We start from the raw sequence: 27,399 nt of genomic DNA, 5'->3' as shown, positions 1-27,399 counted from the left end.
ACAGCACCTCTGGACATCAAATTCATCAAAGAATATTTCCACCTTTTACAAAAAAATACAAAAACACACCCACATTGTTGTAAAAATGAAATAAATAAGTTTGTGCAAGTCAGTGGATCATGCATACCATGCCCAGGTTTCTGCAGACCTATGCCCTTGTCCCCATCCATACCGAGGTACAGACTTTCTGTTAGAGGGTGTGGAGGAAGCTACCACTGGACTTAGAGGCAGCTCTACCATTAGGCCATTTTAGGCAGTCGACCAAGGCCCGGGGACAGAGGGGGCTCTATTAAGGGAAAACAGCACAGGTTCTAGATCCACAGGCCCACTCTAGCAGAAATTTCTGTAAAAATCCCCTTGATCCCTGCTGAACTGACAGCAGGAGAGAGGGGACCATATTTCTTTTTCAGCTGCCACAAAGGAATACTAGGAACTGCGGCAGCCGATCATTAAAGGGGTTCTAAACCCTCCCGTTTTTTTGCCTATATCTACTGCTATCAAGCAGTAGATATAGGCAAACAGTTTTAAAAAAAACAAAACGCTAAAACAGCGGTTTAAACTTACCTTTTTTTCTTTGCGTGCTCCCGCCCGAGAAAAGGAAACAGTTCGGGCGGCCGCAAAGCATCTTGGGGCGGGCGCATGCGCAGTTCGGATTCTCGGCCGGGAGACGAGTAGAGACGTGCATGCGTGCACCCGCATGCAGACACCGCTGGATCGGAGAGCCGCTGCACCACTGGAGGGATAGATGAAAACATCAGGAAAAGAAGATCGGAATAAGAGACATCGTTTAAAGGAGAACTATGAGATGAGTGATTTCCACTCACCTCATAGTTCTAAGCCGACCTGTGACAATGAGACTGTCACAGGTCGGCTCAGTAGATCGGAAGGTGAGGGAACACATACTGGGTTCCCTCACCACTCGATCCTGTCACGGCTCTCTGCCGTGACAGGGGGAGGGGCTGGATTCCCCTCTCCGATCTGCCAGCGCTGACTGGCGGAACGGACGGGGGAGAGGGCGGGTACAGCTGGCTCTGCCTCTAGGTAGGCAGAGCCAGCTGTCACTCACGCAGCTGGGCGGATCCCGTCATCTACGTCGGGATCCGCTCCAGGTGCGGCGTCTCAGTATACCGCGAGCTGTAGCTGAGCTTAGGGTAACGGGAGGATGCTAGTTTGTGTCATCCCGTTACCCTAAGGAGAACTATGGGGAAAAACACTGACCCCATAGTTCTCCTTTAAGGTAAGAACTAACATTAACATGGGGGAACAAATTTGACTTTAATGTCACTTTAACTTGTATTTCCGGCCCTGAATAACAGGTGAGGATTTAAATAATCTGTGCACCTGACCAATGAGAAGCCCTGAGCTTTCGGCACCATTTTCAAGTTCTGACTGGACCAGAGAGGAGCTGCCTGGTGGGGAGCTAGCAGGGAAAGATGGGTTAACGGCAGCCGGGGACTGGAAGAGTCAGCTGGAAGTCATTGCACAACTATGTGAGAGCTGAAGCCTTCCTCCAATTACATCCTGTCTGCTGGCAGTGTGCACACAGGTAAAGCTGCACAATCACCCTTTCCCTCAGCACATCTGATTTACTATTGCTTTAGCATGGTTTACACTACTGCGAGTGCTATACTGTTATATTTTCTCCTGTGTTTGTCTGATTGTACTGCAGCTGCAGCCTCTTGTAAAGAACACTTAAGGTGGCCATACACCTTAGTAGCAGAGGTCGCACGGCTCCCACACTCCTTACGATAATCGTACGATCGCGGGATTTCCCGCGATTATCGTAAGGTGTGTGTGCACCTTTGGACAGGCAGATCGTACTTGCAATCTTCGCTAGTCCTCTCCGCCGAGGGGAGGGCTTCCAATGATTCCAATGCTGAGCGAGCAGTGTGCGCTTGCGCACAGTGGCACGTTCGGCATTTGTCTTCCGAGCACGTCACTAACCCGCCGAAAATCGTATGATTCTCGGCAGGTTTTAGAGCTTGCTCGGAAGACAGAAGACGTGCGACCATACAGTAGAAACGGTCGCAGGAAGAGGTGCCCCAGTAACCACCACCATTCCCATAAAAAGGCCTCAGAATGTGGCCCATGATGCTCTTAATCCAGCTCTGTGCCCATCAGGAGAAGGAGCTGGATTCTGTTTGGAGAGTGTGAAAAGGTAGAAGAAAAAAAAAGCGCCCAGGCCATGTAGAAGAAAAAAAAAGCGCCCAGGCCATATATAAAGTACCAAAAGCACCCAAAGCCATGTACTGCATTGTGTAATTTTTTTTATTATCTAATTTTTATTGCTGTGCTGTTTAATGTATTGCTGGCTGCCTGGATGGGATTTGTGGGCCTGTACAGCTGATGGTTTTCTGCATTGCTGTATGTATTGCTGGGATTTGTAGTCCTGTACACTAGAGCCTTGGTTCTCAACTGGTGGGTCGTGACCCCAAAGTGGGTCGCGACCCCATGTTCAGTGGGTCACCACATGCCTTCCACTTTTCTAGGTGGGACACTCAGCCTCCCCCTAGCGCAGCACTGTCAGCTTGAGGTGTGGTTGGCTGGAAGTATGGCCATAAGGGAGCTCCATCCATACATGCATTGCTTACAGCTCCCACATGTGCACTGTAGAGATGCCTGGACTGGACTCACGTCACATTGTGGCTCCTGGCACCTCTACAGGGTGCACAAGGGAGGTGTACAAGCAATGCACATATGGATAGAGCTCCATCACAGTACAGCAGCCCAAACTGGACCATGGGCTGAGGATATACTCCAGTTCGCGTAAGGTAGGAAGACTGGGTGGATCTTAAAAAAGGAAAAAATGATAATGTTTTTGGAGTGTATATGTGTGTGAGATTGTGTCTGTCGGTGTTTTTGAGGGTCCATTCACACTAGTACAGTGCGTTAATCGCCGCACGGCGATTAACGCACTGCACCACGCAATCGGTGTGTTGCGTTGCCATTCATTTGAATGACACCCCAAACGCACCTCCCGCCCACAGTTAGATCACCTGCACCCAAATGCCCAGCACTGCTGTGCATTACGACTTAATGACCGAGGACAAACGTGGGTCCTGAGGTTACACAGGTTGAGAACCACTGCACTAGAGAACTAAATACCAGCAATGCAGAATAGTGCCATCAGCTATACAGGACTACAAATTTCAGCAAAACATGTATACTGTATTGCTGGGATTTTTGGTCCTGTATAGCTGATGGTAATAATAATGTAATTGCATTGTCGGGGATATCATTGCCCTGACACTTGCCGATTGTTATTGGCTTAAAATATGCAATTTATACAGTTCAGTTTTCATTTTTTTTTCATTATGGGTGCAAGTGGGGGCCTCATGTTTGAGTTTCGCCCTTTAAGGCCTCACAAAGTCTACAGCCGCCTGATTAAACCTTCACTCTTTACGAATATTAGGCAACTTGCATAATTCACTAGTCTTTTAATTTTTGTATTTGCTCCTTCTCTAGTTCCCCAAACCGCTCCCCCCGCCTGTAGCCAGCTGCTGAGGAGACACCCATGTGTGTGCGTCCACAGACACACAGCAAGCCATGTCCTGGCTCCCTCCAACAGATTCGGTAGCAGAAGCCAAACTCTCCTCTGCCCTCAGTATCCTCCCCCAGAACCTGGAAGTTCAGGAACTCCAAGTGTCTTTCTGGACCCGGTGGGTGACAGTGACCACAGGTTAGTGCAGGGGGGACAGGGGAACAAAGAAAGATACCTTAATGCAGAGAGTGTATTAAGGTAAGAAAACACCCAGCCTTTATTACTACTTTAAGTAGATGGAAATAATCTGTAGACTATCAAAAAAGTTGTAACATGAATGCCATTTTAAAAGTAGTTTTCCCTGTTTTTAAATCTGCAGATTTTATAAAACCCCTGATGCTGGCCCTTTAAGGGATGTAAAGGCATGGAGCTGGGCTTCCAATCATGCAATTGGCTGTCAGTGATCATGTATTTAGCAACCAGTCCCCAGTTGCAACAATAGTACATGTTAATTCTGCCATATATGTGCTCATTCAGAGGCCAGGAAGTGGCTGAACAACACTCTGTCCCGCTCTCCTAATTGTCATGTGCCGTCACCCACGCTCTCCATGGAGACTACACACTGGCCTTTGGGGGGGGGGTTCAATGGAAACTCTAGGATTTTATTTATGTACACAGCACAAGTCCAATAAAGTTACCTTTAATGACAGTTATCCTATGTCTGGCTCACTGCTTTTTACTTCATAAATCCTAGCTTCATTAATGCCAGATACTACAGACTGCACTCATCTCCCACTGTGGCCGAGAACTCCAGCTCTCATTCAGCGAAGGGATCCTATTGTTCACCCTCCCTTTCCTCTCCCCACTGAGGAGAATTTATCAAAGCTGGAGCAGTTATAGTATTTGAGGTTGAATAAAAAAGGCACAGGTCCAAGTTCAAACTTTTTGTGACCGTATGTGTTTGAGAGAGAGATTTAATTGTGATGATTATGGCTTACAGCTCATGAAAACCCCAAATCCACAACCTCAAAAAAGTAGATTACATGTAATCAATAAAACAAGGATTGTACATAGAACAATATCAGACCTCTGAAAAGTACAAGCATGCACTCAGTACTTGGTTTGGGCCCCTTTTGCAGCACTTACTGCAATTACTTTTGCACGATATTCTAATTATTCGAGTTTCACCTGTATATATTACATACAACACACACACACTATATTAGTCCCTGTGTGGTCTTAGTTTTTAAGAGTACCTGTACCCCTGTATGTTATGGTCTCTAAAGGATTTGTGGATGATTCAATACTCTCTGCTGATGCCACTGATTGTTGCTCATGGCAATTATTCAGCTTCCATCTTCAAAGTAAGTGAACAAATGCCTGTGGAGCTTCTCATTCATCCAGGTAAGGGTATATCTGTACAAAATAAATCAAGCCAACTGGACTTGCTGTATTGTTCTTGAAGATGTTTTGCTGGTCATCCGACTAGCTTTCTCAATTCTGAATTTAGAAAGCTAGTCAGATAAACAGCAAAATGTCTTCAAGAAAAAACACAGCAAGTCCAGTTAGCTTGATTTCTTTTTTTACAGATATTAAGTGAACAAAACTAAAAGATAGAAGCCAATTGGTTACTATGGGCAACTGCTCCAGTTTTGATAAATTCCCCTCCTTGTATTCAGCCAGTACCAGTGTCCTGATTACTGGTCAGACCAGTACAAATCTATTACCAGTATCCAGATTACCTAGAAGTTATCTGAGATATGAATAAGTTTATAAATGCATGCGATTTTAAGGTTTATTTTTTTTAAACATAAGCCTTACCAAGGATCTTGTATTGGATACTGTGGCAAACTTTTGTTGTGATATTCTGCACTACAATTTGAAACCTGAATAGGTTTATCAATGCAGGTGTATTGAAGTGTTTTCCCCAACATGATCCAGTAAAAAAATGAGCGAACAATCAGTGTATCTTGTGTCAAATGCCCAGGCACCTACAGACTGCTCCTCCAGTCCCGGTCTATACAAAAATAGACTTTTGGTTAGAGGGAGTGGAGGAAGTTATCAATGGATTAAAAGTGTGGCAAAGTAGTTCTCAATGGAAAACGGTAACAACTAAATCTGCGTGGTTTCATTCACAGATCCTGGGAAATGACCTGCAGATCGTGACCATGTTTCATGGTACCACTAAAATATAGGTGTAACATGACAAATGGTGTAACAGGTGCAATTACCCTTTGATACCCGTACATTAAAGAAGCATTAATAATGCAACACATGACAGAAGCAGATTCTAGCAGTCATTTTATTTAAATCCTCCACTCAAAACAGTACAATATAGATTTATTGGAAAACATAAGGAATCCATAAGACCTCAGCACCAAAGGCAAGAGAGTTTCCTTCATATAATTATATAGAAGCAGATTTTAAACATGGTTATAATGCAAGGAAGTTTGGATTACAATGTGTTATAAACTTTTCACTTCAGCTCCAATAGCTTCTGCAGCAAGCTATCCTTATTGGCTCCACTAAATTCATGTACCTGTAAAAAGAGAGAGGCAAGTGAGATGACAATTTTGTTCAAACACAAAAGTTCAAACTCAGAACTGGCATACAATATGCATAATTCTCCAAAACTAGTATATGCCCTATATATAAAAATATACATAAAGTCAAATACAAATGTCTGTCACACATAGCATCCAGACATGCTTTAGCAGATATATTCCTATACCTAGTTTAAAAAAAAACAAAAAAAACCACCCCACAAACACACCACATTTGTACTCTCCATAAAACCCTTCTCTATGCATTCTTTAAAAGACACAGCTGAGATCGTCATCTCATACTGATGGGTTACACCATGACCTGCAGGAGTATGCCAGGAGCATGCACAGACACCATGGGGCACAGAAGTCAGCACTGGATCAGGCAGACCAGCTCCAGTACTGACTCTTGAAAACAAGTGGAAGGAAGATTATCGGATCAAGAGGCACCATTTAAGGTAAGTCCTTAAAAGCAGCCGGGGGGTGGGGGATGAGACTGTCACTTCAAGGGCATTAAACCCGAACAATCACTTGCTGAATCCAATGCAAACATGGTACCGCCTCTGCCTTCCGGGACCCTTTGTGACCATGAAAAAAGAGGCAGCCAATTCTGAATCCCCCTGGGCAGAGGGGGATCTGGGCCACCAGCAGGGGTTGCCCCCTGGGCTGGGCTTTTCTTTTTCGCCTTTGCATCTTACTCCTGCAGGTGGTGGTATAACTCATCAGTACGACATATTTGAACTTTATCCAAACAGACTACAAATAACAGGTGATACATTTTACTGTGAAAAGCACAAGTAGGCCCTTGGCTACAGAAGCTTGTATTGTCCCATTTGGCAAAAACTTACTTCATGTATGCAAAAAATAAATAAAACCCAACTCAAATCTTCACATCAGTCTCCAAATCTGGCAGTATGGCGGGTGCCAATCATAAACCTGTCCTTGCTCATCAACTGCACTCCAAATTGGATGCGGTTTTCCTTTGCACCAATCATATCTACTGTCACTGCAGTCAAACAATTCTAGTTTTGATTCACTGGTCTTTTTGGACATCAAAGGCTTTTTCCTGGGCCCAATTCCCATATTTCATTGGTATAACATTTCGGATTGTAGTTGCATTCACAAGCACAACTGTTGCAAGAGTTATCAACAGAGCCCATTATGAAACTTGGGGATTTCCTGAGATTTTTTTTGCATTAAAAAAGGAGAACTATGAGATGAGTGATTTCCACTCACCTCACAGTTCTAGCCGACCTGTGACAATGAGACTGTCACAGGTCGGCTCAGTAGATCGGGAGGTGAGCGAACACATACCGGGTTCACTCACCTCTCGATCCTGTCACGGCTCTCTGCCGTGAGAGGGGGAGGGGCTGGATTCCTCTCTCCGATCTGCCAGCGCTGACTGGTGGAACGGACGGGGGAGGGGGCGGGTACAGGTGGCTCTGCCTCTAGATAGGCAGAGCCAGCTGTCACTCACGCAGCTGGGTGGATCTCGACGTCGATTTCGGGATCCGCTCCGGCGTCTCAGTATACCGCGAGCTGTAGCTCGCGGTATACTGAGCTTAGGGTAACGGGAGGACGCTAGTTTGTGTCCTCCCGTTACCCTAAGGAGAACTATGGGGAAAAACACCGACCCCATAGTTCTCCTTTAAATTGTTAGTTCTTGGGCTGAATTTGCAGAGGCATCCAGTTCTTGGGATGAGTTGAGTTTGCAGAACCAGCCAGTGCTGGACAACATTAGCACTTGTTTGAAACATATACCACTTGTAGATTTTAAAATTACAATGGAATAATGGACTTCATATAATTTGGCAATCTTTCCAAATCCTTTACCAGACTAATATGCATCTACTACCTTCTTTCCGGCGGCCTTAGAGAGCTCTTTTGATCTTGAAATGATACCACTAACAATCAGTAGTAAAGAGAAAACAAAATCCCTCGATATCTGAGGTTTAAAAGGAGAACTATGAGGCGAGGGCTTTTCACTCACCTCACATAGTTCTAGCCGACCTGCGACAATGAGACTGTCACAGGTTGGCTTAGTGGATTGGGAGATGAGCGAACAGATACCGGCGTTCGCTCACCTCTGGATCCGGTCACAGCTCTCTGCCGCGACAGGGGAGGGGCTGGATTCCCCCCTCCCCGTTCCACCAGCGCTGACTGGGGGAACGGACGGGGGATTGTACAGCTGGCTCTGCCTCTAGATAGGCAGAGCCAGCTGCCACTCACGCAGCTGGGAGGATCCAGACATAAAATTGTCGGGATCCGCTTCAGCGTCTTAGCTACTGCTCGCGGTATACTGAGTTTAGGGTGACGGGAGGACGCTAGTTTGTGTCCTCCCATTAGCCTGAGAACTATGGGGAAAAGCCTTAACCCCATAGTTCACCTTTAAATAAGACTGCTTTCACCTGAAGTTTACCAAAGAAAGATCTAATTTCGTGGATTTTAAGTGGTGGTAACAAATCTGAATTCTCTTTAATCATAAGAATGAATAGAACACGTTTATTTTATGTGTCACTTGTTCAAGTATAAAATCATCTGTAGGCACTGTTTGAATAACTCATTTTTGCCAATTAAAAAAGTCACTCACTTTTTATGGGGTGCACTTTTCTTTTTACATGTACAGTCGTAATCAAAATCATTGGCAACTTTTACAAACCGAATGGATCAAGCAGTCTCAAAATGATTCAACCCTCTGAATAGAATTCCTCACAAGAGCACGCATATGCAAAACAGGTGTTGTCTCAAGCACACCTGATATAATTGATCAAAGTTGCACCATTAGTTGCAGTTAATTAGTTGCACCAGGTGTGCTCAAGCTAGAACACATGAAATACCGCAACTGGCTAGGGCTTTGTTGAGTGTCAGATTTGACTGCATGTTTGCATGTTAGAAATAGGGTTAAGGCAAAAGAATGGTCAAAAAAAAAAAGGGAAGAGATCATCCCCCTTCACAAACAAGGAACAGGATACCAAAAGATAGTGAAGGCACAATGTTCTTAGAGACACCGTTGGAAGCATAGTTCCCAAGTGCAAAGTTAAAGGAACAGTGGTTATACTACCTTGACGGGGCAGACAAAAGAAGCCATCAACGGCTACAACTAGATTTCTGAGAAGGTGGATTGAGAAAAAGCCTTGAGTGACTTCAAAAGACCTTCAGCAAGACTTGGTGGCAACAGGCACTGAGGCCCTATAGATCAGCAGTATGTCTGGGGGAAGAATGAAGCATACACTGAAAAGAACTCTGCCTACAGTTAAGCATGGTGGTGGCTGCGTGATACTACTGCTTTGCATTCATTGACACTGTAAAACAGTGGAAGGCAAGATGGATTTATTGAAGGATCAGGAAATCCTAGGAGAAAATGTCAAGCCGTCTGAAAGATGAAGCTTGGACATCATTGGACTTTCCAACAGGACAATGATCCCAAGCACACTTCAAATCCCACCAAGGCTTGGTTGCAGAAGAAGTCCCAGATTCTACAGTGGTCATCAGTCACTTGACTTAAACCCCATAGGAAATCTCTATTGGGATTTGAAGAAGGCAATTGTGGCAAGCAAACTCAAGAATATTAGTGAGGAATGGGCTAAAATTCCTCAGGAACTCTGCCAGAAGCTTGTGTCTGGCTATGCAGCAGGTCATAAAACAGCAAGGGGTTGAATAATTTTGAGACTGCAGAAGTAATTAAAAGTTGTTTTTAATAGAATTTGGGGAAATCACTTGAAACGTTTACAGTGTTGACCAATTTCTATTGCTTTTGTTTGATTTGTTCATTGCAAACAACTGATAGTAAATGTTACCAATAAACTTGGATTTGCAATGGGAGTTGAATAATTTTGATTACAACTGCATATGTGCGCACACACACGCACACAATTCTCCCAGACTAAAAAGCTGGCTATACACTTTTTTTTAGCCTAAAGAGCGTGGATAGAAGAATGCCCCCGCTTTTTCTATTGTATTCTGACCACAGTCGCTGTCAGAATACCTGACTGGTGCTTGCAACAGTTCTGCCAAAGATTTTCCAAACTGGCTCCTTTAATCTTCTGATTCAGGTATTCTGGGCGGAAGGATCCCGACAAGGACACCCACTCATGAAGAACCAGATGAAAGTCACATAGTGTATGGCCAGCTTAAGATTCATTCAGGCTCTTCCAAAAAAAAGTACTATAGTAATGAGGCATAACCCGTAAAACAAACAATCTAAGAGGTTATTTCCAACTGGCTGCTATGCACATAATGTATTTTTTCCCCCCCACCAATGATCCGATAGCTTCAAAAAAGTGGTTTATGCAACTCTCCCCCTCCCCGGCAAAAACAAATTAAACAGGTATGCTTTCAAAATAGACTGGCAACAGTTTTAGCAACATAGTGAAGTTACATACCTTTGATCCATTTTTATAGAAATGGAAAGTTGGCATGCATTTGATATCGCAGTGTTGAGCAACATCCTACAAAACAATTGGTATTAAGGACAAAAGAGAAAAAAAAAAAAAAAATCAGGCCGACATTAACAGGATAGCAAAAATCTGGCCAGTCATAACATCCAGGTCAGGTATAAATTGTAATTGTTGTGTATTATTAAAACATGTGCTTTAAGTGATAAGGGGACACCCATAGCATTTGCCACCCAATCACAGGCAAGTATTAGTGCCAATGTCAGCAAGCTTTTGTTGCTTCTTATGGGCTTTGCAACCTCATATAAGGGAATGCAAAACCAGTTTGAATGTCAACTGCAGGTCAGGAGGACGTTAACTGCAAGTTAAATGCATTTCTCAATAAATTCTGAATGTCAGGAATTTCAGAAGTGTCTCAAACTGAAGTCAAACAGCTACTGTCGACACGTGCCCTTATTAATCTACCAGTACTAGTCCAACTTAACTAACCCAACACTTTCCTCCATTGAGAACCATCAAACCGGCAGGCCTGTTGAAAGTCATTTTAAAAAGCAGATTTACGGTTTGTTAGTAATATGTAAAAATATTTGAATGTCTATAGCCTTGGCACAGTTCTACGTTTAGGGCTTGTGCACAACACCATTGGTGTGTTTATCGCACAGTTCTGTGCAATTAACACATGGTACTGCACAATGCGACTCCCGTGTGATTACAGTGTGGGATGTGTGCCATTCATTTGAACGCACCTCCCGCCCGCAGTGCAATCGTCCACACTACAACATACTGTATTGTAAATAGTGTGCCTTGCGATTGAATAGTGCATGCACTATTTTTCCAGAAGCACCTCACCGCATTTGCGCCCAATTGCACTGCGGACGGGAGGTGACTTAAATGAATGGCACGCGTGTGGTAGTGTGAACGGGCACTAAAGCCATGGTTAAACTGCAACACAGTTAACACTATGCAGACTATAGGGTGTAATATAGATGCTCTAGTCTCCTTCCACTACTCAAAAACATACTAGTTAGTTAAATGATTTTTATAAAACTGGTAAATTTACAATCTGAAGTTATCAAATTTGCTATGGCTATTCAATATGCGATGCAAAGAAATACACTAAACCTTCCCATTATTAAAGTGCACTGTATTATAAAGGTTGGTTCTCCTGGAAGAGTTATTTTAGAAACGCAAGCCTAGAGCTTTTTTTTACCTGTGCATCATCCACATCCACCTTAAGAAACACAACATCTGGGTGACTTTGACTCAAAGCCTAAAAAACAAAAAAAGAAAATAAAACAAAAAGAAAGGCATGTGATATTTTAAAGCGTGGCGTTTAAAAAAACAGTATTCTTTTCCACAATACAATATTAGGCTGTTGATCCAATTTTACAAGTATGACTAGTTTACTTAGAGCCCTGTACCCTTGTACTAAATATTCTACATGTCCCCCCACACACACTGCTGATCACACCAATAATACAATATACAGACATCTCCTGCAGACCATATTTTGCAGAGATGCCAATGTTCAGCCAAATCTTTGGCAGAGCTTCTCATCTTTACGGCCCTGTCCTGCTGTCTTGAGAACACATATGCACAGCGCACGACCCCAGAGAAAAGTTCTGCCCTTAGGGTTTGTGATGTGGATTATTCTTTATGGCTGTTCACAGTAAATACATAACCTATTTGCATGCAGCTAGAGCTAAGACACTACCAGGTCGGGTACTCCCAATTAATAAAGACCTTCTACAACGCTACTTCTTTACATCTTTTTTTTTTATCTAACTAGAAGGAAACATAGGCAGATCGCATTAAAGTTGAGGCCCAGACAAAATGTATTTATTTATTTTGGATCAGCTTTTTACTACCATCTTCCTGTTGCAGATATTCTCTCAGTTTCTGCCTGGTGAAAAGGTAATCAGCGCGACAGTAAGGCCTCATTCACGAGAAAAGGCCAGCACGTACAGCTCCGTGCACGGCCGTATCGGGCAGCACCTGGGAAGGACAGGTGCTGCATGTGATTAGTACGCAGCCCCTGTCCTTCTCTGGCAAGGTGCCAACCTGGGAACTATAGGCCGGTCAGTCTAACATCGGTAGTTTGTAAAATGCTAGAGGGCATAATAAAGGATTATCTGGTAGAATTTGTTCAGGAAAACGGGATAGTTAATGACAATCAGCACGGGTTCAGGAAAGACCGTTCCTGCCTAACTAACTTGCTAACTTTTTATGAGGGGGTAAGTAGAGATATGGACGGAGGTAAGCCGGTGGATGTGGTATATCTGGATTTCTCAAAGGCTTTTGATACGGTACCACACAAACGCTTGCTACACAAGCTGAGGGCTATGGGCATAGATGAGGTGGTGTGTACGTGGATAGAGAACTGGCTACGGGAACGTGTCCAGAGGGTATCTGTAAATGGCACCTTTTCAGACTGGGCTAGTGTAATGAGCGGTGTGCCTCAGGGTTCTGTGCTGGGTCCCATATTGTTCAACTTATTTATTAATGACATCGGGGAGGGTGTTAACAGCGATATTTCCGTGTTTGCGGATGACACCAAAATAGGGAGGGTAATAGACACGGACTTAGACACTATAACATTACAGGAGGACCTGGATAAAATAGGGGAGTGGGCATTAATGTGGCAGATGAGGTTTAATGTCGATAAATGCAAAGTAATGCACTTTGGAATTAAAAATAAACAAATGGGTTATACAATTATGGGTATGCCGCTGGGGAAGTCAGAAATGGAGAAGGATTTGGGGGTCATTGTAGACCACAAACTGAAAGGTAGTTTGCAGTGCCAGGCTGCTGTAAACAAAGCTAGCAGGGTCTTGTCCTGTATTAAAAAGGGGATGTATTGCAGGGACAAGTCTATAATTTTGCCACTTTATAGATCATTGGTTCGACCTCATCTGGAGTACGCGGTCCAGTTCTGGTCACCAGTACTAAGAAAAGATGTCCTTGAGTTGGAAAAAGTCCAGCGAAGGGCAACCAAACTAATTAGGGGCATGGAGGACCAGAGCTACGAGACAAGGCTACTAAATTTAAACATGTTCACATTAGAGGTGAGGAGATTAAGGGGGGATATGATTTCCATGTACAAAATGTTTAATGGTGGTAGCAACATTAGCGATAAACTGTTTAAAATTAACTCCGTTACAAAAACTAGAGGCCATAACCTAAAATTGGTGGAAAAAAAATTCCAGCACAAGGTGCGAAGGGGGTTCTTCACAGTAAGATCAGTTAGGGTCTGGAACTCACTGCCACAGGCGGTGATTTCAGCAAATAATGTGGAATTGTTCAAGAAACTTTTGGACGATTTCTTAAGGGACCGTAATATACAGGGGTACAGGTACTCCTAGAATGAGATCCTAATAGGTTGGACTTGATGGTCTAATGTCTTTATTCAACCTCAAATACTATGTAACTATGTAACTATGGGAGTACGCGGCCATACGCTGCCCTATGCGCACCCCAAGTGCAGGTCCGTACGGGTGTCCCAGCTCAGACGCAGAGAGGATCCATCCCGTCAGTGTACGAGTATGGACACCCGCACAGACGTGCAGGGTGGTGTACGGCCGCATACTCCCATATAGGACAGGGGCTGCGTACTAATCACACGCAGCACCTGTCCTTCCCCGTGAGCTGCCCAATACGGCCGTGCACGCAGCTGTACCTGCTGGCTTTTTCTTGTGTGAATGAGGCCCAAGTGTGAGGCAAACTTTAACGGAGCACCTTATAACAGTAAAAACATGGTAGCATGTGGATTGATCAAAACCCCCATCAGAAAGTAAAAGTAACTGACACCATTGTTCTCCTAGTGTTCGCTACTGTGATGGACACAGGAAAAACCTGACACGATTGGCTCAATTCCCAAATTGTCAATACACGGGAAGAGATCTTTAGCCATGTGACTGTAAATAAACATCCCACCCATTGGCCTGAGATTACAAGAACTCACTTTTTGGAAAAGACAGAGCCTCATCCTAGAGTATGAGCTTTGTGAATTGAGCCTAATGGCTCCTATACCTGTTGAACCAAAAGCGTTCGGAAAGTAGGACTTGGCTGGGATTTATCCATGAAACCTGAAGTAAATTAGAGCTATAAGTTGGTTGGTCGCCAGCTTTATGTGTGTGCCAGTGTTCAAATCTTCTTTCAGGCAGCAGTATAACCTAATAGTATCAGATACATTTCTGATCCAGTTGTCCTTAAAGTGACATTAAACCCTCAGATTTTTTAACATAAAACAATACTGTAATGTGTGCCTTACTGTAATCCATGGTTGTTTCCCTTCTCTTTGCTGCTCTTCCTTTTAAATCTGTATCTCTTCTCATGCTGGGCAGAACTGTTTTGCAGCAGACTGCCTTGTCTCTGGAATGGATACATGGTGTCTGTGTGTAGGTTTGCAACCTGAGCCAGCACTACAGGAAGAGGCAGTCTGCTGCAAAGGGAAGTCCTCCCCAGCATGAGAAGACATGAGGATTTAAAAGAGCAGCAAAGAGAAGGGAAACTACCATGGATTACAGTAAGGCGCACATTACAGTATTGGTTTATGTTAAAAAAAAAAAAAAAAAAATCTGAGGGTTTGTCACTTTAATGAACATTAAAGAAAAAGCTTTTGAGGCCAATAGCTGACATGTATTGGCTGCAAGCTAAAATACATTACATGTTTAGATTAAAATGGACAAGATTTAGAGAGAGAAAAAAAAAAAAACCCTCAGAGAAAAATGTACTTCAAATATAGGTCCAATCATTTTGCATGGCCCACACCATGTAGCAGTAAAGTCTACAATGACAAGTTTGGGTCCAGCACCAGCCAGGGCTTCCTTGAATTCTTCCTAAAGAGAATAAAAACATTGAGAATGTTAACTGGTTGTTTTTAATTATATTTCAAGTACATTTAATCTGTCATTAGTCAGTTGTGCTTCTGTTTAGCAAGCATTTCTGTTTAGAAAGCATTCCAATAATAAGTGCGGAGTACACACCTAGACAGAATTCTCAAATCATTGCTTTAAAAAGGATCTTGGTCCTGCAAGCCGTTTGGCTAAACACTGTAGTGCCATGTACACACTTGTAATTCCACACCGTGTAGGTTTTCATTTAGGAGCGCCATATTGTACTTGTCCTGACTGTGCCGAACGTAGCATATGATCAATGCTCTTTACTGCTTGAGTTGTGAAGAAGCAGCTCTTTCTCTTGGCAATAAGGCCTAGAGCAAGAAAACATACAGGGGGGAATTTATCAAAACTGGAGCAGTTGCCCATAGCAACCAATCAGCTTCTCTCTTCAGTTTGTTCAGTTAAGATATGAAAATGAAAGAAGCGGATTGGTTGCTGTACACAGCTGCTCCAGTTTTTGTCTACTCAGTTTTGATAAATTCTCTCTGTGCTACCTGTAGATCTGTGCAAGCAAAATCTTTTTTGCAGACAGATTTAGATCTGGCAAAAAGTAGCGTTATGTGCAGGCTTGGTGCAAACAGAGCACAAAACGGTCAGTGACAAGTCGTAACAAACGGACAGGGAATGTCCCGGACACAGATTGGGCAGGGAGGGGAATGTGTCACTGACAGTTTTACGTAGGTAGATGGGTGGGCTCTCTTCATACAAAGCCCATAAACATTCCTGTAAAAAAGGAGCATTATGAGGCGAGTGATTTCACTCAGCCTCATAATCTGAGCCTGCCTGTGACAATGAAACTGTCACAGGTCGGCTTAGTAGATAGGGAAGTGAGCGAACACATACTGTCGCTTGCTCACTTCTCGATCTATCCCTGCAGAGAGCAGTGACTTGTCACTCACGGCTCCCTGCAGGGGATTCCCCCCTTCCTCTGTCTGATCCTCCAGCGATGACTGGAGGAACGGACGGGGGAGGGGGCGGGCACAGCCGTCTCTGGCTAGGCAAAGCTAGCTGTCAATCCCGGAGCTGGGTGGATCTCCACAGCAATGTCGGGATCTGTCCCGGCTGCGGCGTCTCAGCATACCGCGAGCTGTAGCTCGCGGTATACTGAGCTTTGGGTCACGGGAGAACACTAGTTTGTGTCCTCCCATGACCCTGAGGAGAACTATGGGGAAAAGCCCTGACCCCATACTTCAAGTGGCTATTCCCAACTTCAGGGAGTTCATTTGAATGTATTATGAATTTCAGGAGGTCAACACATAGATCCTGCAACAAGGAAGAAAGGAATTACACATTAAAGGGGAGGGAGGGGTGTGGAAAGCCTACAACCTCTGGGCAACGAACAGATCTGGAGCCAAAAGGTGCATCTGCAATACTTTAAGTATTCTACAAGATGAAACGATGTTGCATTTATTGACAGCACAGCTTGGGGCCTTTTTTTTGTCTAAAAAAGGTAAGGCCCCAATCACACCTGGTGAACCCCTAAACATGCGCAATGTTTTGGCTGCCTATTTATTTCTAATTTCATTGCAATACTGTGTATTCTGTAAATGGTCAAGGAGGAACGGAAAATCAATACCAGGGCTGCAGTCTGTGACCCACAGCTTTTATATCCAGAGCAGGCTGGAAGCACAGTGGGAGCTGTAATATCCGGTATAAAGAAAAGTAATGATTTTAAATTACAGTGCAGCTGTCTAGTCAGGTTTTACACCTGAGCAGATGTAACATTTGTTTACACATCACAACTGAACAAAACGTCTGTGACGTTCTGCTCCGTTTTTAACATGCAGACAACTGAAATGGCACAAAAACTCATTTACTACATGTAGCCTGAAAGTTCAAACTGGCCCCTTGTTCTATGTGCACACTTCGGCACTTTGTTTCTTCCAAGTTTTTTTTATTTTTTATCTTGCTGGCTGCATCTTAGGTTTACAGGTTTTAGTAAGGGCATCATCCATAAAGAATGGTAGCGCATATAAAAAGCATCATAAAAAGCATAAAAAAGTGACAAAGATATATTCAAGAGACAGAATAACATTTTAAATTGGCATGTAAAACAGCTCGTATAACTGTTAAAAAATACTGAAAAAGAGGTCACAAACATAAATTCTGATTGCCGTTGGTTGAACAATCCGCATTATAGTTACCACCTACATAGTGGTAGCTAAACACAATAGGTCCTCAAATCGCTGTTGTTGCCAAAGTCTAAAACAGGGGTCTCAAACTCAATTAACTCGGGGGCCACGCGACAAATGTTTCTCCCATGGGGGCCGCTTGACAAATTTCATACTTTAAAATAAAATTAAACTGTATCCGGATTGGTACTACGGACACCAATACACACAATAAGGCCCCATTCATATCTGTAGGTTCAGGTGCGATTAGGGATTCCTGCGTTAGGAACTTGCACTTTCCTGCAGCAGGAATCACTAATCTGGTGTTTACAAGTCGCAGCTGTCACCTGTTCAAGTGACAGCAGCTGCATGTAAACGAATGCGCATGTAATACGCATTGATTGTGCATCCAAGGAGAGTGTTTTCTAACCGCATGTAGTTATATCACGTACCATTACAGGCATTTACATTTGGCTGCTGTCACCTGATCATTACTGCAGGAAATGCAAGTTCCTGGTGCAGGAATACTTAAATTGCACCTAAACTTACAGGTGTGAATGTAGCCTAATACACTAATACACTCTCCTCTCCCTCTCACTGTTGGGACCTGGAACGGTCACGGTTAAATTGACTACCGGGGGCAATGCTGAACTACAAGAGTTCCCAGACCCAAAAAGGAGGGGGTACGAGACAACTGAGTACGGTCGACTACTACCTACTACCAATTGGTCCCGCACAGGTCTCCCCCTTGAATAAATCCAACAGGAGGAATTTATTGTTATGGGAAAGTCTGAACAAACTCAGAAAACAATGTGATTGATATCCTCTAACAAACAGAGCTACGAAAAAGGTACCGACATACGGAGGCCAATGCATACATACATGCCCCTAGTGGACTGAATTTATTCTTAAGGCCCCATTCACACCTATGCGTATTGTAATATGCGCGTCTGTCACGCGGTTTTTTTACCGCGATTCGCGGTAAAAAAGCCGCGCGACCGTCGCGCGATTCCAAAGGCTACTTGGCAGTATACTAATGGAAAACGCCCTACAAAACGGACCAATACGCAGCAAAAAACGCTCCGGGACCTTTTCATGCGTGGGCCGTTTTGTAGTGGGTTCGGGACGGGCGGAAATACGGACAGGTGGGAACGAGGCCATTGACTACAGTGCTATTTATTTTTTTGACCGTTTTGTAGAGCGTTCATCGAGCGTAGGACGCGCTACAAAACGGTCAGGTGTGAATGGGGCCTAAGTGCACTATTCATAGAGACTTCCTCTCTCCAACAACCGATCAACAGATTTCATCCACTATATTCCTGGATGTATCACCTGCAAAAAGAACTGGTCATAGCTATATCCTTAAGTCGATATACAAGATCTATCTTCTCTGAGCTAAACATCATCGCCAAGCAGTGACATAATTACCAATAGTACTCCCAGTTTAACACCTGGTTCCTATCTCCTTTGTACCTTGAAGATATTTATTGCCGTAGACTGTGTGGGGCCCATAGGATGAATGAATGAATGCATGAGTGCTATGAACAACGTTGTTCTTTTACGAAATTATTGAGAGGCGGTATTATTGGTGCGATACTTTGATGTTTTCAAATAAAGTTGATACTTTTATAAATATTTACCGGTCTCGTTCTGCTTCGTAACCGCTTTTTACAGTACTCATTTGGAACACTGTTGCTTTTTTTGTGCCCTTATTTTTTGGTTACATGACTTTGATGACCAGTCCCAACTATACAAGGCATACACTTGATATAATCGGAGCTCCAGGGAATATACACCCCCCCTTTTTTCCCCGATATAGTTAAACAAACGACATGTAATTGACATGACATTCATTCACATGGTCAAAATAAATGAAAGTGCAGATTTGTCATATGAAAAAAAAGTAAGGTTCCCCATACATTTGCCACACCTCAGATCCATGAAATAAAAAATAAAACTGGTGTGCAATATAGTGAAATGGAAAGTGTAAAATGATACAGCAATCAATGCAGAATGGCACCGGCTATATGACTACAAATCCCAGCAATACTACATTATACAGCGCAATGCAGAATACCACCAGCTATAGAGGACTACAACAAATCCCAGCAATACATTATAGTATAATATATTATTGCTGGGATTTGTTGTATTCCTCTATAGCTGCGGGTATTCTGCATTATTGCTGGGATTTGTTGTATTCCTCTATAGCTGGGGGTATTCTGTATTGTGCTGTATAATATGTTATTGCTGGGATGTGTTGTACTCCTCTATACAGCTCAATTCAGAATACCACTAACTATAGAGTAATACAACAAATCCCAGCAATAGTACATTATACAGTGTATAATGTATTGCTGGGATTTGTATGCCCATATAGCTGATGGTATATTGCTCTGTATAATGTACTATCCCAGCAATACATTAAATTGTGTCATGTGGGGGGGGGTCAGAGCGCAGTCTTTATCCAAGCAGTATTCCAGCAACTTCCTTCCAAGATCGGCGGCTGTCGACCCCTCCATGCTTCTCCCCATGTCCCTGTGCCGATCATGGATGCGGGTGGGCCTGTCAGCGGCGAGCATGTCTGGCAGTGGCGAGCATGAGGCAGGGAGGAGGTGTGGCGCCATGAACAGGGGCAACTAATCGAAAGCCGACTAATCGATGATGGAAAACGTTGACGTTTCCATCATCGATTATAATCGTTTAGTTGTTGCAGCCCTACAGGTGTTTGCTGCTGATATGTGTGGTGTCATCATGCCAAGATAAAAATAGCCCTCTAAAGCTGGCCATACACTGCAAATTCTGTTTGGTTGTTTATGAACCACCTTAAAATTCACACAGTGGGCAGCCCCGTCTGCTTGCTTCCATCCGGAATTCTTTGTTTAGAAAGTCGAAGGCGCGGGATATAAAATTTTGAGGTGAACAATAATTGCAGCCAATTAGTCATCACCGTTCAAGTATTCTGACACTAGTCTCACCTTAAATACAAAGGACACAGCGGGAGAATTATCCATGTGCACTGTTTGGTGTGGATGAAGGAATCTGTCATTTTAGATTGTAAGCCCTCAGGGGCAGGGCCCTCCTTACCATCTTGTCTTGATTTGAATTTTAACTGCAATGTCTTCCTTATATTGTAAAGCTCTGCTCAAACTGTTGGAGCTACATAAATCCTGTATAATAATAATGTTTCATTCAGGCCGAAGGCTAAACGACAAAAATATAACCATGTATGGCTAAAACAAACAAAAAAAACCCACACATGGCCAAATTATTTGAAGTCAATTATTCTGCTGGGTGTAACTGAACCCCAAAATGTAACTGACATCTGTAGGAAACACTTGCAACAGTAGGTATCAAAACTACATGCATCTACAATGCAGAACAAAAACTGCATCAATTTAACCTGTATGGGAGGTGTGCCAGGAAAAAGCCTTTGCTGTTCCAACAAGATCAAATCTAGAGTTTGTCATTGAACATATAGGCAAAGATCAGGCCCTGCTGTAACAATATGCTATGATTGGATGAAATAAAGACAGCTGTTTGGCCACAGTAACAGTAGCCATGTTTGCCACAAACCAAAGACAGTATTTCAGAAGAAGAAACGCATAACAAACTGTGAAGCACGGTGGTGATGTTATGGTTTAAAAGAGGTCTGGATGTATCAGGGCCTGGGCAACTTGCAGTCTTGATGACTCTTGCATCATACAACAATGTGCTTAATAAGAATGTTAGCCCATCTGTCTGAAAGTTTAACTGGAAATGGATGTTTCAACACAATGATCCGAACCATGATAGTAAACCCACTAAGGAGTGGCTCAAATAGAGAAAAAATAAAATAGAGGGCTATAGACTGGCCTAGTCAAAGCCCTGACTGAAATCGCAGGGAAATTGTGTGGGAGGATTTCAAATTGGCAGTTCATACAAGGAAACCGATAAAATAGCTTGCAACTTCAGAATTTCCACAATATTAAAGTCAGAGATTAGTGGGCTGTTATGCAAAGCACCTACATTCAATCTTGTCCTTATCCAAGATGTTTGCAAATCACCAGTTCTAGGGAATAGGCAGCTTCTTTTTTTTTTCTTTTAACTTAGAGTTATCCATTTGAAAGCTTTAGTCGTGTGAAACACAGGAAAGAGGACTCATGCAATCCTGTACAAACTTCTCACATTGAATGGCCCTTCTAAAACTATTCTGTATTAAAAAGTACCTAACCACCCACATTCCTGTCAAATCAAATGAAGAACTATTCAGTAACTATGACTTACAAGCAACTTATTTAAAAGGAAAACTGGACTTTGCCCATACTAGCATGATTCATCAGATCAAAATGTACACGTGACTGGGTCACATATACCCAGATGTACCAGGTATTTCTCAAAGCTCCAGTGGTGGACAGGAATAGCAGGGGAGTGAGTGCATAGTAAATTATTATTATTGTTATAATACAAGATGTATATAGCGCCAACAATTAGCGCAGTGCTTTACAATATAGGAAGACATGACAATCACAATACAATTCAAGACAAGATGGTATGGAGGGCCTACAAATCATAAATAGATTCTCTTAGTGCCTGTTCACACGACGTCCGTTTTCTGTGGTGACCTGATCTGTACGCTCCTGCAGTAAAAATGCATTCCAATGTATCCCTGTGTGTTTTATGGGCTACAGTTCTCACGTGTGCAGTCCGTTCAGGTTACGACTGCATGTCACATTTTGTACGGTCAGAAAACGGTCCGGAAACGCAAAACGCATCAAAAACGCACTGCAGCTAACACTGACAGCCCCACTCCAGCAAAAACATAAAAATATATATATATATATATACATACACACACACACATATACACATATATGTGTGTGTGTATATATATAATTTTTTTTTTTACTGGAACGCATCAAAAACGCTGCAAAACACATAGCACCGCGTCTGCTGATCCGCACCTGAAACTCATGTGAACAGGCCCTTAGGGCTTGTTCACACCAAATCCGGACCAGATCTGCATGAGATTCTGCACATGCAGTGTAGTGCGTTTTGCCACGTTCCAGTAGCATAATAATAATATATATGCCTAAAATTGGCTTTTAGTGTGTTCCAGGGCATTTGCATGCATTTTGATGCGTTCCAGAGCAGAAAAACAAAACAAAAAACGCTGTAGTGTGAAACTAGAGCCCAACATACCATTGGAATACATTGGACGCAGTTTTGATCTGTTCTGTAACTGCTCCGCACTTGGTGTGGTGTGAACAAGCCCTTAAGGCCTTGTTTACACCAAATGCAGAGCAAATCTGCATATGTTTTTGCACACGCAGTGCAGTGGGTTGTGCCGCGTTTTTTGGCCGTTTGTAAAAAAAAAAAAAAATAATAATTTTAAAGACATTTTTTTACCTTAAAATGGGCTTTGTGCATTCCAGGGCGTTTGCATGCGTTGCAGAGCAGGAAAATAGGGCCTGCTGCAGTTTTTTTTTACCTGCTCTGGAACTGAACGTTGCGATGTGAACTGGGGCTAAAAATACCATTGGAATACATTGGACGCAGTTTTGCTCCGGTCTGTAACTGCTCTTGGAACGCGCTTGGAACGCGCTTGGTGTAAACAAGGCCTAAAACTGGGAACTTCTAGGTAGTTTAAAGCCGACTTCTTTGCAAATTACTAAATACACAAAATGTGGGTTTTACCTGCCAAAGGAATTGCATTTCTGACAATCCAGTCCTGAAAGTTAAACAGCTCTACCGCATAGCACAGCACTGGAGAGGAACTGTTATAACCAGGAAAAGAAAATTACGGTAAGTATGGTTAAATTTTCAGTTTTCTTCCTGCTGCAGTAGAGCAACTCCCTTCCCCAGCCTGTGACTAGACAGCACATGGAAAAGCAACACATAGATGAGCATATCTGTTATTCTGCTTGCTACTCCTATCAGCACGTCCCTTGTTAACACTTGACGCGATTGGCTTTATATGCAGTCCCCTCTTCCAGTCTGTACCTTTTAGAGGTCATGCACACAAAACAGGTGTATGGTTATACGGGTGTAAGTTCCTGAACGTGTAAGACGTCAGTGCTTGTAGTATTTTTGCAGATCGCACTGTACCAGAACGCAGGCACTAACGTGCTTGCGTTCTGGGTGTGGCCAATCACACTGGGGGGCGTGGCTGTGGTGCCATTGGACTTAAATGCACCACCACGCCCACTCCTGAAGGCAGGGAGCCGGCCGGTTTGAGTTCCAGAGGCCGAACGCTCTGGAACGCAGACTTTGTGGTGTGAACTGGCCCTTAAGGCTGCATTCACACCTAGGCGTCAGTGTTTTCACTTATTCCAAGTGCGTTTTCGCTGCATGTTTTTGGCGCGCACATTAAGTCACGTGTTTTTGTAAGCAGATTGTGACACATTGATGCAAATGGGAAAAAGTGTGTAAAGTGTGCACAAAAATTAGTCTCATGCGTTTGAGCATTTCCATTGAAGTCTATGGGGCCATGAAGTGTTTAATCTGCCAAAAAGAAGCTCATGTACTTTTTTTTCCAGCGAGGCGCGCTTTGCTACAAGACGCTCAGATGCAAACATGACCATAGAAATAAATGGGATTCTGTTGGACCTTTTTTTTAGAGCGGTATTGAAAAACAACTCTCTGTTGAGTAATCAAGTGAACAGAAATTCGGTTGCATTCTGTACCTAGAGACCCCATAATTCCTCTCTTGAATGACCCCACCCTGCCTCCAGGCAACATAGAGAATAAGATGCAGCCCAGCTGCCAATTTCTGCCCACCAGCCATCTCTGCATTCTCATGTTTGCAATATTTCCTAAGGGCACTTCAATACACCTGCGTCGTTTTACACCACAACACATGGAAACCCAACACCCATTCTTGGGTGCAATTAGATGCACTAGACAGCCCATTTAAATTTGCACAAAGCACCCTTTAGCACATATGTGATGTTGCATCACAGTGCTGTGAACGGTGCCTTACAGATGTGGGGGCCCAATCTACTTGCCCTCATGACAATCCACTTGTCGTGCTACTACAAATAGGGGGCTAGATTTAAACTGGTAATTCCATTTTTCCAAAACTACTTGGGAAAGTGAACATATGCACATTGTACGTGTAAGAGAGTGCTGCTGCCCGGCTACCACAATATGGCACACAGTGGAATGGGGGCAGCCCTCAGCGCACAACCAGACACAATGCCCTATGCATGCGTTTATTTGCATGGAGATGGCAGGGGAGGCGGAGTTGGTTTTAAATATTTATTTTATCATTTTTTACTTCATCACCACCCCCCCACCCCTTAACGCTACCTGCTATCATACAAGGGCTAACAAGCCCCTATGTGATAGCATTTGGAGGCGACAGGTTCTCTTTACGGAGCCTCCCCTCCAATACAGAAGACTGAGCACAGCATTGTGCTTGATCTCCTGTGCAGCCCGGCTTGTGACAGCTGAGACAGGAAGCACAGAGTACACACTGATCACACAGAGGAGATCGGAAAATCGAAGCAGCCTGTTGGGGACAAGCAAGCTGCTGCAAGTGATCTAAGCCGGTGCACAGCCACCCAGATCACTTGTACATAATGAGCGGCAGCTCCCCTGCTCTACATTTAGCCCTGCTTGCCCGCAGCAGGGCTAAATGTAGAGGGGAAAAAAAAAAACACAAACTCCGGCACGGCGCTAGGAACTTCACGATCCGGGCGTTAGGAATTGGGCAACCCTGGAGATGAGGGCTTAAGCTGGTAAAAAAGCAGAGCGAATTTCGACCGATACAGCAGGTATCGGGCAAAATATGATCTGTGGGTGGCCCCCTCCCCTCCACAGAAGGAAATCATTAGATCGACCATTGCAGAAGGGACACGCTGGAAAATCATTGGCTGACCACTGTTCGCAGCCAATCAGCTGTAATCACTGTTCAGGTATTCTTACAGTAGCTGGCACCCCTGTCAGAAAACATACGCAGCGGGAGATGTGTGCATCTGTTAGTGTGGATTGAGGAATGGGTCATATTTTATTTTCATCCTGCCTGTGAGACTGAATAATGACTGTTTGTACCCAGCTTTAGCTGTTGACTTTATTACAAAAGTAAATGTTTGCCTATCAGCAGCAAGGCTGTTTAGTCTGCATTATGTGAGTGTTGTCTGAAACAAAGATTTTGAAGGATCACGATGCACGCATGCAAGCTTACATTATCATCATACTGGGCTCTTCTGATCAAACTTGCATCATTTCACCATTCAGACCTTATGGCAGTCATTCAACAAACGCAACTGCCTTGAACCATACGGTGAGCATTTATTTGTAAGTCTTATAGAAGAGGATTTCAACGTTGCCTTTAATAATTATTCCATATACACTCGAGATGTTTATATTATACACTTGTAAACTAGTAATGATGCATCACACACCTTACTAGTCCCTAATAAAATGGCAACTTCAAAAAGGTGTGCCTCAGCAGAACAAGTAATCCTCTAACAGGAATTCCCAGCCATTGCCTTTAAATACAAGTCTCTGAAGTCAATTGGCTTGTTGGGGGCCTATAAGACATAAAGCTAAACTCCAAGAAAATAAAATACAGTTTATATCCAAAAGGCACGTGTATTGTGGTACGTGAAGCTTGGTGTGCTTTGTGTATTTCCTCCAGATCTGTGCAGTAACCCAATGTGACCTTGTCTCTGTTCAGGAACTTCCTGTATAAAGACCAGTCACTGCTACTCTCTCCTTGTGCAGGGTGGCTGGTCTTGTATCCGCCCCCTCCTGTAATTTTCTACAGGCAGTATGTAGTGGGTGGGGCCTGCTTTGTCCCTCCCACAACTCTGCGCAGGTTATGCACAGCACAGTGGTAATATGCCCACTCCTTTTACAAGGTATGTAGAGGAATTTCAGTGCACACAAGGTGGATGTATATAATTTGAGGCTATTGAGGAATAGAGTTGAATGAAAGTTTTTACCATTCAGACCTTATGGCAGTCATTCAACAAACGCAACTGCCTTGAACCATACGGTGAGCATTTATTTGTAAGTCTTATAGAAGAGGATTTCAACGTTGCCTTTAATAATTATTCCATATACACTCGAGATGTTTATATTATACACTTGTAAACTAGTAATGATGCATCACACACCTTACTAGTCCCTAATAAAATGGCAACTTCAAAAAGGTGTGCCTCAGCAGAACAAGTAATCCTCTAACAGGAATTCCCAGCCATTGCCTTTAAATACAAGTCTCTGAAGTCAATTGGCTTGTTGGGGGCCTATAAGACATAAAGCTAAACTCCAAGAAAATAAAATACAGTTTATATCCAAAAGGCACGTGTATTGTGGTACGTGAAGCTTGGTGTGCTTTGTGTATTTCCTCCAGATCTGTGCAGTAACCCAATGTGACCTTGTCTCTGTTCAGGAACTTCCTGTATAAAGACCAGTCACTGCTACTCTCTCCTTGTGCAGGGTGGCTGGTCTTGTATCCGCCCCCTCCTGTAATTTTCTACAGGCAGTATGTAGTGGGTGGGGCCTGCTTTGTCCCTCCCACAACTCTGCGCAGGTTATGCACAGCACAGTGGTAATATGCCCACTCCTTTTACAAGGTATGTAGAGGAATTTCAGTGCACACAAGGTGGATGTATATAATTTGAGGCTATTGAGGAATAGAGTTGAATGAAAGTTTTTGTAGCCGGAGCTCAGCTTTAGCTGCAAACATTTAAGATGGCTGCAAACATTACAATACGATTTTACAATCTCCTTGATTACATGTGATCCAGTGGTGGACGCCTAAGTGACAACAGCCCCTCCTTTTTACCCCATGGAGGCTCATCACCATTACAAAAAATCTGATACTTTGTATGGGTTACCGTAGCACAGTATAAAAAAAAATACAAGTGCTTATCACTTTTACCAGCAGTGCCAAGTAATCCATCTATACCTCACAAGGCACCTACAATACCACAGGTTGCCCTTGTGATCATTATAAGGGGGAGAGGAAGGATGAGGCGGGGG

At 43.4% G+C, this 27,399-nt stretch overlaps 1 protein-coding gene across 1 annotated transcript in view; it reads right to left on the bottom strand.

Annotated features, from left to right (window-relative positions):
• Positions 1–5,806: 5,806 nt before the first annotated feature.
• The window catches only part of LOC108787622 (thioredoxin-like), a 23,659-nt gene continuing 2,066 nt past the window's right edge, over positions 5,807–27,399 (bottom strand). Inside the window, exons 2-5 of the mRNA XM_018557221.1 lie at positions 15,152–15,256; positions 11,629–11,688; positions 10,407–10,472; positions 5,807–6,020 (exon numbers count right to left, since the gene is read on the bottom strand). Coding sequence (XP_018412723.1) covers positions 5,958–6,020; positions 10,407–10,472; positions 11,629–11,688; positions 15,152–15,256 — 294 coding nt within the window. The 3' untranslated portion in view covers positions 5,807–5,957. The remainder of the gene's footprint in view (positions 6,021–10,406; positions 10,473–11,628; positions 11,689–15,151; positions 15,257–27,399) is intronic.

The sequence above is a fragment of the Nanorana parkeri genome, unplaced genomic scaffold (assembly GCF_000935625.1).
Source record: "Nanorana parkeri isolate BGI_ZX_2015 unplaced genomic scaffold, ASM93562v1 scaffold274, whole genome shotgun sequence".
In the NCBI taxonomy this organism is placed as follows: Eukaryota; Metazoa; Chordata; class Amphibia; order Anura; family Dicroglossidae; genus Nanorana; species Nanorana parkeri.
The sequence above is the reverse complement of the archived record's forward strand: the minus strand, read 5'-3'. Positions and strand labels throughout refer to the sequence as shown.